A 16154-nucleotide genomic window follows, 5' to 3' on the forward strand; every position below is an offset into this window, starting at 1 on the left:
ATTCTCGTCACTATTGTGGTAGTTAATAGTTACGAAATGTATAAAGTCATGCGCATTGTACATGTACATTATTTATAAAAAAGGACGTTTAATTAAATGATTGTTACCGCAATACAATGCTGTAATTTCTTATGCCGAGAATGTACCCTTTTATAAGAATACCCTTATTCTTCATTTTCTATTTTCCCTACAAGAATACTTTTCGGTTAATTTCTATAATAATCAATGCGGCAGTGGTGCTTCGCATAAAAAATGTTTGATTGTATAACAACTATATGAACAAAGAAAGTTACATTATTCGCAGTGATAGAAGACAATTCGAAAGAGATAATTTGATAGAAGATATAATGATAACATACAATATGTGTTCCTAAAAGATTATAATATTCTAACACTTGTAAATATATGTGTAATTTAAGCACATAGTTAATAAATAATAATGTTATAAGCAATGTAAATATTGTGTGTGTGTATGTGTGCGCGCGCGCGCGCGCGCTCATACGTTATGTAAATGTTTAGGTTTTTTATTTATTGTTATACATTAAATAAAGATTTAAAAAAATGAAAAAGAATTTCACGGCGATTCGATTCCCTGAATGATAATGTTTCGTGTCGCAATTAAATGTGAAAGAAATCTATATATTACGATGTTCCCCGAATCAAGTTACGCCCCACTGCTGACATTATTTATTATTGTAAAATTTACCAGAGCAGTAATTAGAGTGCCGTTTATTTCCGATAATCATCGTGGTTGTCAGCTTCCGGACTTTAGATGCGAGTGTTATTCCAAGCAGACAACGGGGCCAAATTACCGACGAACTTTAACAAAGGATAGTATTGAAAAAGGATCTGGGACATTTTGCGTGGCGGTTTATGCTCGGTACATGGACCGCGGATTATTGTTGAATATAATGATATAACGGAATTATGATCTCTCGGAGGTTATACATGGTCCGCAGTGCGATGTTGTCTCTTCGGTATGGGACAAGGAGACGCGTGATTTCATATGTCAAAGAAGAAGAAACACAGTACAGACTGACAATGAGAGAGAAAGAAAGAAAAAGTAAGGAAGAGAAAGAGCAGGATGCATCTTTTTTTCTGTCTGACAACAAGACGCGAGAAGCTCTTGTGATCGTACACGCGAATCGTAAACAGAGGTATGGCCACTGTAAATCTAACTGTATTGTTGATTAATTTACGCAACGAGCGACTCAAAAGTGTATAAAAATATCGATATTAAGAGCAAATAATAAGAGAGCGTATAATGCTGCAAAAGAAGTTGCGAAGCGATCAATGAAAAGAATATGCTGCTGTGAAGAGGATGTAAAACGAATAATTAGAAGAAATTGACTATAGAAAAGATAATAATCATAATACAAGTAGAAGGTAATAATCACGATGTTAAAAGTTAAATTGCCAAACATATGTTTGAACCCAAAGAACGCTATTTATGTTTTGTATATTAAAAACAAAATATGTATAATATATTTTATATTCGTTTATAATATATTTTTGTAATAAATTAATATTTTATTATATAGTTATATGTATTACGCAGTCGTTTAAAGACGTAGAGGAAGCAACAAAGAGAAGCAGGATGATGGATCGACATGTCGCTGACTCAAATGAATCGTAGCTAAACTATCAAGGAGGGACCTGTCGCACCGCGGTTCCCATGATGGTCCACGTATCCAGTCGGACGAGTGACCTGAATTTTTGGAGCTCATCGACAAGGCTTCCTATCTTCAATCCTCACATAATATCTCTTCTTCCTCTTCGTCCCTTCCCAACCACAAATACGTAAAAAAACTTCGAAAGTACTGCGAAAGATCGAATTATTTTGCAGCGTGATGCTGAATTGTTGCTTGTCAAATGTTTCTTTAAGAAGAAAGGAAGAGAGAAAATTTTACTTGTTGAAGTTGGCAGATTCGATGAATATATATCGCGCTTATATTGGACTTGTAGTGTTCAATTAATCCCTTCTATTAGTTACGATGATTGTGTAATTTATTCGTAAAATGTTACATGTCTCGTCATGTATGCTAGCGACCATCTGTTTGTTTAGTATCCTAGATATCTGAAATGTACGCAACATGTGCGAGAAGTTAATAGACTGCTAAAAACAATTGATGAGAGCACTTCTTCAAAAAGTGTATGTACATGTAACATAGTAAAAAAGCTTTAATATTTCTCTTGATGTGCATGTATTATAATTTCCGGATATTTAAATATAAATAAATAAATAAACATATATATTTTTATTATATATATATATATATATATATATATATAATAATAATATAAATGCACTATTTTAGGTTTCTTTTACTATAAACGGCATGTTTTCAAGTTTATTTACAAAATTCTTTAAAGAAATAATCTCTTAATTGTTTTGAGCAATGTATTAATCGCGAAATTTAAATGGGATAGTATTGTTTGCTTCCTCTTCCCCCTCTTCCTAATAGAATCTTTATATATAACACAATATTAAATTTTTTTTATAATTGAAAGTACTAAAAAAGAGAAAAGATACTGTAACAAATTATTCAGATAAAATATAAAATTATCTATTATGACAATAAATTTTTTTTTCAAATACTCTTGATTTATGTATGTATATATATATGTGTGACTTTGTATATTGAAAAAAATATGCAACGAAATATTTTATGATAGTTATGGTGTCATTAGGAAGAAGGAAAGAAGAAGGATTATATAAGATAATAAAATAATATATGTTTTCCTGCTTCTTTTCTTTTCCCTAATATTACCATAACAGACATAAAACATGAAATATTTCTGTCGCATATTTTTTTCAATATACACAAAACTTCTCTGAAAAAGAGAAAAAGAAGAGAGAGAGAGAGGGGCGGGGGGGGGGGGAGGTATTATATTCGTAAAATTTTCTCGGATTCTCAGAAAATTATCGATGTATCCGCGATACAGACAAGGCACACGCGACTTTTTGGATGAAGAGGATGCATATGGTGGCCGAATCAATGCGTGACACCGTATGTGTCTATCACGTACAATGAGAGCGTTTTATATCGTCAAGCATATCGGAAAGACGAAACCGGATGCAACCTGGAGGATCAGCATCAATTATGGCCGTCAAAGGAGACAATGGACAATTCTCTCTCTCTCTCTCTCTCTCTCTCTCTTTCTTTCTTCGCGGTAAGTATGTATAGCGTGATAGACAGTAGACGTGTGTAGGTCTTCTACTGTGTGGAACCTCCTTAAAGAAAGTCTTTCACCGTATATACGAAGGAGGAGTGCCAGAGACTCGTTGTCGGCTGAGGAGATGGTGGTAGTGGTAGAGAATGACAAGGAGGTAGAAGGGCAAAGAAGAACGAAGAAGGAGGAGGAGGAGGAGGACCATGTTATACTACTTTGGTATACTTCGTCGGTACCAGGCAGCGATGTTCCACTTACATGGCACACTTTGCAACTCGCCTCGCTTCAGGATCCTGAAGAGTGGGTCTGTCTATCCTACGGTTCCGATCGCGCATCGTTAGCTGTTTATTACCCGCGTGTATCTATCTCGACACGAAATTCGTGCGATAGATCTGGCGGCTCTGCCGCAGACATGTTTCTTGCGATTTATATCACAATAAATTCTAATTTTAAAGCCCTGCCCGAATTATTTAGAGTATTCTAACCGAAATTGCTGGAATACTAGCAAAATGGATAACGAAAAGATTCTGAATGTGTCATATGTTTTTATTTGCAATTCTTATTTTTATCTTTGTTATAGAAATATACTGTAAAACCGGTGAAAAACATTGTAGAACTATACAATTAGAAAGTTTCTATTTTTAAATTTTTCTACAATATATAACAAAAATATATAGATAAATAGATGTTTTTTCGAAATTTTATAAATTGGCAGTATATATATTTGCATATAAGGCAGAACAATTTATGTTGTAATTTTTCTCTAACTAAAGTGGAAAACGATGTAAAATGAATCTTTCTCTTGCATCTCATTACGGTACTAGTTTGAATAAATAAATAGATGCTACCATTTGTAGGACACGCGATATCAATGCAACGAGTAGGCGTGCTATTAAATATGCTCTTGATAGAAAGATAAAAATTATAACAAATGTAAGAATTATTTGTAATTTTATTTTATAATTAAAATTTTATATATTAAAATTTCTCATAAATATTAACAAAAAAAAATCACGTTGATCTAACAAATTTTATATATATATATATACACATGTAATTCTCTCTATTTTAATAAATATTGTTCATAAGTTTTTGAAATATATGTGTTATTTTTTTATTACTATTTTAATCTGTTTAGATTAATATATATATATTGTTCTAAATAAATACAATTTACATTTTTAGTTACATTAAAAATTTTAATAAATAAATAAATATAGTTTAAAGTGTACAACAAAAAAATATCCTTTTTCGACGTATTGTTAAGAACCTATTCTACTAATCCCACGCCGTTGCTTTATGTGTTACACGTGCGCATCTTGGCGATTAGGCTCAAACTAGGACAAGATGAAAATCGACATACTTGCGATTATGTGTGTAAATTTGGGTGCATCCACAGATTTCCTACAGAAAGATTACGATCAAGCAATCATCTGTTCAAGCATAAATAAGAGATGGGCAATCTTTCGAAGAGATAATTCGACAATGTACCGTGTCATGTCGTGATGAAACGACAGAAATTTTTGGATTTCTGTTGAGAAATCGAAATGACGTTGAATTGCTTGTTTCAAGTTCGACACGCTTTCGAGAATCTAAGGAAAGTCTTGAAACATAAAATTCATATATATATATGTATGTAAAAATTAAAAAGGCTAACGTGAAAAATAATATCAACATGTATGTATATGTAAAATAATATCAACATAAATAAGTTTAATTAAATGCTTTTAATAAATTAATGTATATAAAAAATCTATATATTATACCGTAAATATTGCACGATTTTAATGTTCGCATAAATTGTTTATATAAATAGTTGAATATTATATAGTTTATATAAATTGTATGCATTTGCACGGAATCAGTTTTAAAAAGTTATATTGTAATGACTTGTATGAGGTTAATTTGTCCAGATGTAAATTATATTAACATCCTATCTCTGTACTTCTATGTCATTATTTGATCCTGAATGTATGTAAAAAAAAAAAATGCATGATTTCTTGCCTAATTGGAGAAAAACTGAAATATTTTTTATTTTTGTAATGTTCTTGTCAATGTTCTCTTTCTGTATGATAAACTTTTAGCGATAAGGATATATTTGCAATTTTCACGCCACATATATATAGACAACTAATGTATTATAAATACGATATAAAAAATAAACACATATGTCTCTATACACATATACATGTATATATACATATCTGTCTTTAAAAAAATTATCATACATCATAAATGACCCAGTTTTCGATATATGACTGATAAGTATTTCTCTTTCGATGGCGCTCAAAAAACTTGATAATAAAAATACAAGATTTATAGAGGATAATTATAAGATATAAGAAAATAATATATAGACGATAAATGCAAAATTGTGCGCGTAAAAATGCGTGTCGTATAAGGTAAATTATGTCTCGTAAGAACATATTTTCAATTTGGGAGTCTCTTCCCATTTCATTCATCTCTCATTACCATCGAATTACGTACACGGGAACGAGACAGGGTGGAGGGTAACGGGGAAAAAGAAAGAATTTCGCAAATGGACGAATAATTAAAGGCGATTCGGATCATGTGAGTGGTATAGTTCACACAGTTACATCTCGAACTCCTTCTCAATGGACGCCCGGTTAGTATGGTTGGCAGGTGAGCAGTCATATGTTGTACACACGCATGTACATACGTCGCGAACGTGCATACATACAGCGTTCGCACATACACATCCGACCGAGTAATGAGATTCTCTTCTCCGTGGTAAAGTTCCCATCGTCGTCTTGGCATATCGGTCCTCACACGATGCAACTTCGTTACGAGATTGTGTCAAAAGATACGCGACGCTCCACCGACGCAACACCCGCCATCCAGGAACAAATACACTTCGATATGTTTTCTTTTAATGTGCATTATTAAGCCACGATCAATAATAGACTGATTTTGATGTTGATTTGTTACAACTTACAGAATACTTGCGCAAACTAAATAAATAAATATAAGAAAATGTAATCAATCTTAAAAAAAAATACGTATTTTATAGTCGATTATGAAATAATAAATTTAAGTATATCTATTATATACATTAAATATAAATAAGTATATTTATCAAGAAACTATCAAATTTTTAAAATTTATGAAAATATTCGTTACTAACAGTAAATGTATTATAATATAAATTATAACTTTTTTTTACTAAAGTATTCTTGAAAAGAATTACATTTATTCTACTAAAATAATATACGACTATGACATATATTATTTATTAAGACAGCCGTACACAAAAATATTACATGCATCAGTTTATTGCGGCAAATCGCATACTAAATGATCCCAAAATAAATGATATGCTCAATTGGTGAATGGAAATGTTGAGATTTTTTCTGCAAATATATTTCACGAACGGTCTTGATAAGAACAAAAGAAAGAAAGAGGAAAAATAGAGAAAAGCTGTGTAGATGAGGGAGAGAGAAACATAGTTAAGAATTCGTCGCACGTATACTATTATATCTAGCTGTTCTTGCTTTTATCTGATGCTCTCTTTAAATAGGAATTCCTAATTACCATTGTACGCTCCCTTCTCGTCGCGATTCTTATAAGATATATGCATCGCTGTACGAAAGCATGCCGCTTTTTAAGAAGTTTGCCATTATTGAACATAAAATTTGTAATTCAAAAATTGATGCCGACAAATATAACATATTATTATAACACTTATACAAATTTCCATATGTGCTTGTATTTTGTAAACATGTAACATTCTTTTGTAAGCATATAAAGAAAACGAATTTTAACTATCTTAACGATCTCAATTCCTTGTTTCTTCCGACACAATTTTGGATAAAGTAGATTAAGTTTAATAAGAGAAAAATTGTGTGCGACGATGTTAATTTTTCGCTATGTCACGAAGACGTTTCATAAATTTCTAAAAATCGATCAAGGACTAATGATTAGTGTGTTGATTTGTTTATCTTTTTAACGTAGTAGAAACGTATATAAAATAAATGATTAGCATGCCTTCGCGTAATAATGCCGTTGCGCTCACGATTGCTTCCGTACGATATGACGATTTTATGATTTATGAGAATTATTACGATTCGAAATGATTTATAGCGCGAGTCATGATAGCGCGCGATTTCTTGCACAAGATTAAAAAATTCAATGCATCATTATCCGTGTAAGAAATACAATTTAAAAGACTACGCCGTCTATGAAATGCACTATTAAGCTATTTATCGTCAACATGTTCTTTTCCTCTTTTCTGAGAATTTCATTCGACAAAAATTATTCTTCGCGCATATATATCTTTCAAATATTGAAATAAACAGATATGTATGTTAGATGCTGGAAAATGAGTTTTGCGTCGTTAAGTAATTAGTAGAAAGCTGTCCAGCGACATTTTCGTCTTTTATTTCTGCTTAGCTATGGTAATTAATTCGAGGTATCCACGCACAGAATGTGATTTTCGTTTCTAAACAGAAATAATTTTTGACAGAATCCCATAAGATTTCACTCGTGCACATGGCCGCGGTCGTCATGATGCCAAGAGAAATCGAACTTGATCGTTAAGCGAGTCGCGAATCGCGAGCTCGGCCCATTAGCCGCGTTCGAGTCGCCTCTGGTCGAGGCCCCAAACACGATGAACTTCGTCATTAATAATGTTTTCGTTACGATAAATCGCTGATCGCTCCGAGAATTAAGCATTCTTTGGCGTTGCATGCATACGAAGTGCATTGTTTTTACAAAGAGAGATAATCCTGGTCTTTACAGACGGTGATAAATATATGTAAAGTACGAACGAGGCTGCTTGAAAAGATTAAAATATATCATATTAATTTCCATTTTTTTTTACGATTATGTTTCCTACGATAAACTAAACAAGATGTAAAGGCTTTTTTTCAAAAGAATTTTTGTATCAGAATAACGCTCAAGCAAACATCGCCTCTTGTAGTTAATGAACATGCGATAAACCTTAATATTATTTACAATTTTTCTATTTGTCGTGAAATTGCTATCAATATCATATGTTGAATTCGATTCATTATAATAACCGAATAAAGACTATAAGCATATATTGTTAATTATATCAGATAACATAGAATTTTCATGTGTGTATAATATGAAAATCATATAAAAATGTAAGAATGTTAAAAACGAAACAAATTAAGTTTGAAATCAATCTTTCAAACAACATTTTTTGATACGAAATATAGTAAATTCCTTTCTCCCTCTCTTTATCTTATCCAAGTATAATTCCGTAAAGAAGATCGAGGCGATTATTAATAATATACGATATTAGTGTATTGAAATGAAAATAAGTGAAATGTAAAAACCCATTATATAACTTCTAAGATCCTGTTTGTCGAACATCGTTCGCAAACGATGTCTTGCGTTACGACAGAATTTCGCGGAGAATTTCCGCATATATCGAGAGTCATCTGTAAATCTTCCCTCAATCTTCCTCTTTCTATAATCTACGCAGATACGATTGATCACCGTATTTGATGCTCGTACGAGCTCCGCAGGAAAGATGCACCATATCATCGACAGCTCGATAGAAAGCACTGTTCGATGTCAGCGTTACCAGCGTAAGTTGTTGCCGGAGATTTGTTGTTCTGTGTAAGCATATGCCTATATGTGTGTGTGTGCGTGCGTGTGTATCGGAACATCTTTACCGGTATGAGTTAAACGCGTCTGTGTTCTCTCGGGTTCCCCCGTACTGGTGGGACCTTGTTTCATGACCCACATAAAGCAAGGCCGTTAACACTACTCACGACTCGCGCACATGTATGGACGGTAGGGTCCCCGCGAGGTGCGCTTCGCGCTCTATGAAGGTCCCACGTCCCACGTGCATCTCCTACCACAGGGAGCGCGTCGGACTCCCGTGCGGGATGGCCCCAAATTCGTACCACCTGGTGTACTCGAAAAAGATAAGAGATCCGAGATATATGTACCTCGTTTAGCTAGTGTGTTACTTTTAAATGTCACATGGTTGAATCGAGAGCGTCTTTTTATTAACTCATTAAGAACCTAATTAAAATATACAAAAATTTAATTGTGTATTTAAATCACAATTGTTTTTATTTTCTCGGATAAATATAATAAATACTGCTATATTCTTTTATATTTGAAAAATCACGTTTGATATATATTTGAGACGTCTATTATATATATGTAAATTGTTTATACATATGAAATTCATTAATGTTTAACGTGGAAGAAAAAGTATAATTTGCGTTTATTTCTCGAAAAACTTTTTTATAAAAATATTTTTAAGAATAATTATCTCTTTCTTTCTTTCTGAAAAAATGCACACGTTGGTCATTAATGGGTTAATTTTTTGATAAGACCGATAGAAAAAATAATGTATGTATTAAATATAATTGTGATTTAAATATAATTGCGTAATGGCTTTAGTAATACTTTGTGTCTCTAGTTTTGGAAAAATATTGTAAAATTAATCGTCTATCTAAAAGTGATTTTCTATAATAAGATGGTCAGGATTAAATCTGGAATATATTAAATTAGCTTTGCTGTTTCTTTTATTTTTTGGGTATTAGAATGACTTGCATTTTTAACTTGATATGTGTATATATAATAGAAAGAGTAAAAATATGAAAAAATGTAAATTTCTCTTTGTTCTCCAAGATATATATTTTTACGATTCACATTCACGCGTACCGTTCTTGTGTAATTAAGCGCGCGAGCAATCTTTGCGAAGGTTTTTATACGGTTCATCTTGATGAAGTGGTCCGGCCGGTACGCAAGGAACCCAACGGACGAGATGAAGAAGTCGCGGTCCCTGCACCTCTCTTAGTGCACGATGTATGTATTGTACGTACATGTGCGTCGTGCCGTGTCTCGACGCTCACTCAGTAGGTCACACCGACGTGATGTGTGTGATGGTGCGAGCGAGGATATAGTGGTAGCGCGTACCAACGCGTGTATGGTGTTATTGTGTTAATGCTGGAGTCCCTGGTTGCGGGTCCGGCGAATAGGCCCATATAGTGGCACGGCACCTTGATCTTGATCTTGACTCCGCGCAAGGCCTGACATACGCCACCGGGAACGTAGATGATTGCATTCTATGTTTTCGTATTTCGTATGAATAATCGCGCGATTTTTTATGAGCGCAGAATATATACACAGTTGTTGATTGCATCAAAACTTTTTTTTTTGGCGTAGCTCTTTTTGAAAAGCTTATCTTTAAATCATATCATTATCTTTTTAGCAATATTTTTTTTTTATATTACTCCAATCAAATTTATATTATTTATAAAAGTATATAGCAATATATATAATAGAATGTTTATATAATCGGATTAAAATTATTTCAATAACATAATGCAGATTTCTCTTTGTACTTTCACAACTCACATTATGCATATGTTCTTCAATTTTATTATTTCATAAATTAAATCTTATTATATTCTATTGTGTGTATGCAAATCTTATTAATTTATTTGTTATGGAAAAAATATGAATATGATGATATATACAATTGAATAATCATCGATAAATCTTTAATAATAATATATATATTGTCTTCACACACGGATATTAGTTAATTCGTACAATTCACAAACTCCTCTTAACGGCACCATTTTAATTTGGTTTTTATCTTTTTTGATGTTTTAGTAATCCTTTTTTATGTGTATATTGTAAATATAAATTTCGCAATCCTTTGCGATTGGTCCACATCAAAAGAAATGTATACAAGTTACATTACAAAAAAAATTTCATTTTATTCCTGTGTTAAACATTGTTCATTTCCTCTCAATTACGAAATCTTTGGCGGATTTAAATCTACTGCGTTTTTAGCAAAAATTTAATAAAGTTGAATATATCTTATTATCCTTCATATTTCATACCTCTATGCCATTCATATTATTTATTTAGTTGCATATATTCTCTAAGAAAGAAAAACTTAACGTTATATTATTTTATAATCACTTGTGAGCCACAACAATATATCAAAATTTTTCTTGAGATATCAGAGTCTCTTCAAACACAAAAAATAATTAATATATGTAATATTCATATACCATGCACAAATTTTTTTCATTTCCGGAATATCATAAATGATACATGCTAGAAAAAATTGATCAAGTTCATCAACCATATGCTCCTGTTCGATCGTTTCGACCTGAATTCACGGAGAAGATTCTTCGCTCTAAGGAGGTTTTAAAAACCGCGATTTACGTTTTCTGGCACGCTATCCGTAATTATCGATCGATTCGTGTCGATCACGACATTGCTTTGGATGCGATTTTGTATACCAGCGCGAGAGAGGTGATTTAAAATATCAGGAACGGAAAGATTTTAAAACCAGATGTTTCTGATTCTTCGAGTTTTCCTTTATTTTATTGGTATTATATATATATCTCTCTCTCTCTTTCCCTTTACAAGGATTGTTGTCATAATAGAGACTTTTGCCATATCTGGTACAATCTCGGATTTCGAGATAGCAAAATCTTGCGGGCATGTCCGATTCAAAATATTCGTTTTTTATCGCTTTACCAATAACACATGCTGAATTATACCAACGCATAAACACCACGGATATAATACTTGATATTTTTGAAAATTAACTTGTAATGAACTGTTTAATTTCTGTCATAATATATAATAATCAATCAATAAAAAAAAGCATATTTATCTCTGTGATCTAACAAATCACTGCAAGTTCTTATATCAGAACTTGCATAGATAGTGGATATATCCAATGCGTTGTTTAAATAAATTTAATATTGCATTTTTTTAAATGACAGATAGATAAATAAATCACATATAGCAACAAATATTAATGTTATATAATCGATAAGATGCGATGCATTATCGGTAACGAATCGGACGGTTCAATGAGCAACTTTGTGTATGTGTGATTTATCTTCTAATACAGGTTTTCAAATCTTGTTCGTGGAAATTTAATATAGTAACGCAAAAAATCATATTATCAAATTATCGAGTTCATTATACTTAAACAAAATAACTATTCTTGCAATTTTATAACTTTTTATTCTAATATTATCAATTGTCTGCATTGCAATCTGTTCTCTGTCAAACAGAATATTTTATTTTTTAACCACAAAACTACAATTACATGCAACAGACATGATTAAAAGATTCAATAGTCTCATTTTTCATATCCATCTCATGTATAGTATAGATATATTTTCCTTGTCAACCTGTGTAGTAATGTCAGAACCGGAAGTAGATAATCCTCTCTACGCCATACAACGACAAAAAAAATAAAATAACCTAATCACTATCTCGTTATTAAATAATAAAACAATAATATTATAGTTATTATAGGTAATTTATAAAAGCTCAGTAATATTTTTAAATTATTTCTCTGCTACATCTCAATTTGGCTTATTCTAGGCTTTAAATATGATTAGCCGAATTTGATTAGCCTTCTGATTGATCTTTGCTTATTAATAATTTTGACTTTGACACACATTTTTCTGTGAAGTCACAATCTTCAGATTTAGAAGATTAACTAGAGAAATCATACATCTTAAAATACTGAGTTTAAGATCTACATTCCGGCACTGAAAGTTTTTTTTAACTCGATGATGGTCTTTTAATTCGCAATCAAGCATTTAAATTAATTCTTTCGAAGCTATGTAAAAGCACATTTAAAATATATTTTGATCATTTGCTTTGACATTATTCAAGTAAAATTTCCTAACAACAGGGTCTGTATATCCATCACCGAATTAATATCTATATTTATGTACTATAAGTACTACGAGTAGTAAGGAAAATGACTCCAGGATGAATATTTATAAAAACCCATTTTCATTCGATAAACTAGATATCAAAATTTGATAAATCTGTCAAGAATGTCAATCAGGCACTTTTTGAATCAAAAATTAATTAATACTCCCTTCTGTAAACTGTCGATATTTTTGTGAAATATAATTATAAGTATCTTTGATTGTTCATGGAAACTCGATGCTGAACAAATGTTCATTCATCAATTTCCATTCAATCTTTTATATATAAAATAAAAAAATTTTCAAACCATAACACCATGTTGTGCCAACAATTGCTTCCTTTGGTGAAGACTTGGGGATTCCATGGTAATTTCATCATTTCTCAGACTATCGAATGACTTGGAAGTTTTAAAATTATTTAAGACATTCAAGCAATTGTTGCTCGACATTTCGAGGGACTTGGACCTCAGTGACACGCTAGCTAACTTCTTGATGGTTTCTGAGATAGGATATTTGAAATCCGTTCTCTCTCTTTCTCTTTCCTTGATTCTTTGATTATCGTCGACCACCAATAAGGAATCTTTCTTCTCCACTTTTTTAGATTCTATTTCCTTCTGTTTGTCTATTTTGGGATCTTCATGCTTTATCCTCTGATTTTCGTTCTCGTCGGTTTTTATGTTTCTATGTGCAGTCACAGTTTCCGATTGATTCTTAAACGACTCCAATCGCGAACGATCGCTCTCTTCCTCTTCCTTCCTGTCGTCTTGACCTAATAAAGACTTTGGTGAGGCCTCCACGTAACCGCTCTCATCGCTATCAGCTTCCTCGTCGAGAGAATCCAGAGTTAAAAATGAAGTCTCCTCGTTTTGCAGAAATTCACGGCCTGTCCTATCAGGATATTTCTCCTTCGCTCGCCTCTCTCTATTTTGTTGTTCTTCGATCCTGTTCAATATCTCGCCCCTCGGCCGATAATCCACTACGTCATCAAGATCCTCAATATCTTCAAAATCGAACATATTCGAAGCAGTGTCCTCCTCTTCCTCTTCTTCCATCGATTCTTCTTCCTCACTTCTTAGAGGAAACCTCTTCATGGGATCTACAGGATTAAAACGAGGACTACCGGCACATGTCATGAAATGAGGCGAGCCCTCCGAATTCCTTCGTGGTCCTAGTCCTTTGTTAACTCGGTTCTCCGAGAAAACGACCCTCTTGATTGATCCTCGCCGATCGTTTTGATCTGGAAAAGTTTTAAAGGTAAGCAAGTTTCAAAGAAAGAAATGACATTATGACTTCATATGTCGCGCACCAACGGTACAACTCGTCAAGCAACTGCCCTTTTCAAACGTATAATCAAATATCTAAATCTCTATCGTCATACGCCCCTTCTAAAAAACTTTAAACTTTTAAAAATAAAAATATGCATATTGATAATGAGCAGAAAGAAAGATTCAATGTTCCGTAAAATGGTATTATATAAATACAGTGCTATCGAAAATATACGGTATTAGCTATATATTTTTAGCTATCGACGTTAAGTAAAAGGTAAATATTTCTAGTTCAACTTTCATAATATTAAAGTCGCATAAAAAAAATTTAATCTGCAAGATTACAATTAAAATTTTATTTTAATTACATATTACAATACAAGATATATGCATAATTTCAAGTCCATTACATCTATGTGACTGCTTTTTACAGTACAGAGAATTTAAAAAAAGAGGCGTATGTGGAAGAGAAATTATCACTTGTTTTGCGTAATTCTGATAAAGTCTTATTCGACCGTAATAAATTCTGCAAATAATACTAACTTCCTGCGAGATGTTCCTCTGCACCGATGGCTCTCTCCTCGCTTGTCGCCGTACTGGCGGTTTCACATCCGCTGGAAATGCTACCGTTCTCGTCAGAGGACTCGCGATTGAGAGCGTCCAACAGCCTGGCTATCCTCCAGCTATCCTGATCCTCCCAACTACGCGCCACGGTTTCCAAGGAACGCAATTCCTCCAGCAGCCTTTGCTGTTCTATCTCCTCGGCTACCGTATCCTCTTCGATCGCTGATAGCTTTGGCGCGCTCTTCGATCTTTCCAAGGGCGGTCGATAATTCTGGCCACCGGTGCTCAGAAGAAGTTTCCTACGTGGCAAAGACGGATTGTCGTACAACGCGCTTGCCAGAGAGAGCCTGTAACAATTCGTTATCATGATAATCGATCTCATTAATATAAGATGTTGTAATATCGTATTTCTCCCAGCTATGAATTTTGTAATAAATATAGGATTAATCCTTTTAGCAATTTTTTTTTATTTAATAGAAGCAGATTTCATTATTCTGTTTTTTTCTCGTAATAATTTTGTTAGCCATACGTTACTTTCTGCTGATTCACTTATATTTTCTTCGATTAAAAAAAAAAAAAAAAAAAAAAAAAAAATGACGCAGTGGAAGAAGTAGCGAGCCAATCGTATTAGTGCAATTTCAATAGAAATACTAATGTTTGACCTATGACTTGGAAACACTGACCCGAATGTACATCGACTAGTGATCACTTCTCGTCCTGGATCGTGACTCGATCACGCGCACATATAACGATTTACAATCGTGATCGGAATCGTGATTGTACGGTAGATGCATAAACGTGCGTAACTTGGACATACTTCTCAAGAGCGAGCGAGAGAGAGAAAGAGAGAAGAGAGTAAAGATAGAAAATTTCTCTTCTCTCTTCAATTAAATGGTGGAATTCAATTTGTATGGTCGACGATATAACGAATGTGGCATGATAAAAATGCGAAGAATGCGCGCCATTGCCCGATATTGAAATGAGCCTAACGGAAACTCGGAGAATTCTATGTTTGGGAAATTATGTCGCGCGTTTGATCTTCAATTTAATTTTAATTAGAAGCGAAAAAAATACATGAATTATAAAAAATTTAAATTTATATTAATATTATATTATAAATTTTATATTAATATTATATTAATATAAATTTATATTAATATTAATTATTATTAATTATATTTCATATTATTATTAATTTTATGTTAATACGCACATTTTGAAACAGTCCTCAAATAATTAATCGACCAAAAAAAAAATTGAATAAAAAATTACACGCCGCACATACATATAAATTATAAATAGTTCTTAGATAATTGATTGAGAAATAAAAATTTGAAAGAAAATTTTATATACAGTTATAGTTTTTTTATTTAGCATATCGAGAATACAGACGCGCGCAAATATACTTTGTTATATATGTCTTACTAATTCCCCTCTGATA

At 32.6% G+C, this 16154-nt stretch overlaps 1 protein-coding gene across 2 annotated transcripts in view; it reads right to left on the bottom strand.

Annotated features, from left to right (window-relative positions):
- Positions 1–10616: 10616 nt before the first annotated feature.
- LOC138931768 (DNA ligase 1) overlaps positions 10617–16154 on the bottom strand; it is a 45864-nt gene continuing 40326 nt past the window's right edge. For both annotated transcript variants that reach the window (XM_070292861.1, XM_070292860.1), the window contains exons 4-5: positions 14693–15060; positions 10617–14121 (exon numbers count right to left, since the gene is read on the bottom strand). In XM_070292861.1, the coding sequence (XP_070148962.1) occupies positions 13187–14121; positions 14693–15060 (1303 nt within the window). In that variant the 3' untranslated portion in view covers positions 10617–13186. The remainder of the gene's footprint in view (positions 14122–14692; positions 15061–16154) is intronic.

Source organism: Polyergus mexicanus, unplaced genomic scaffold (genome assembly GCF_030449975.1).
Source record: "Polyergus mexicanus isolate NDT 795.1 unplaced genomic scaffold, iyPolMexi1.0 SCAF_3, whole genome shotgun sequence".
Classification (NCBI taxonomy): Eukaryota; Metazoa; Arthropoda; class Insecta; order Hymenoptera; family Formicidae; genus Polyergus; species Polyergus mexicanus.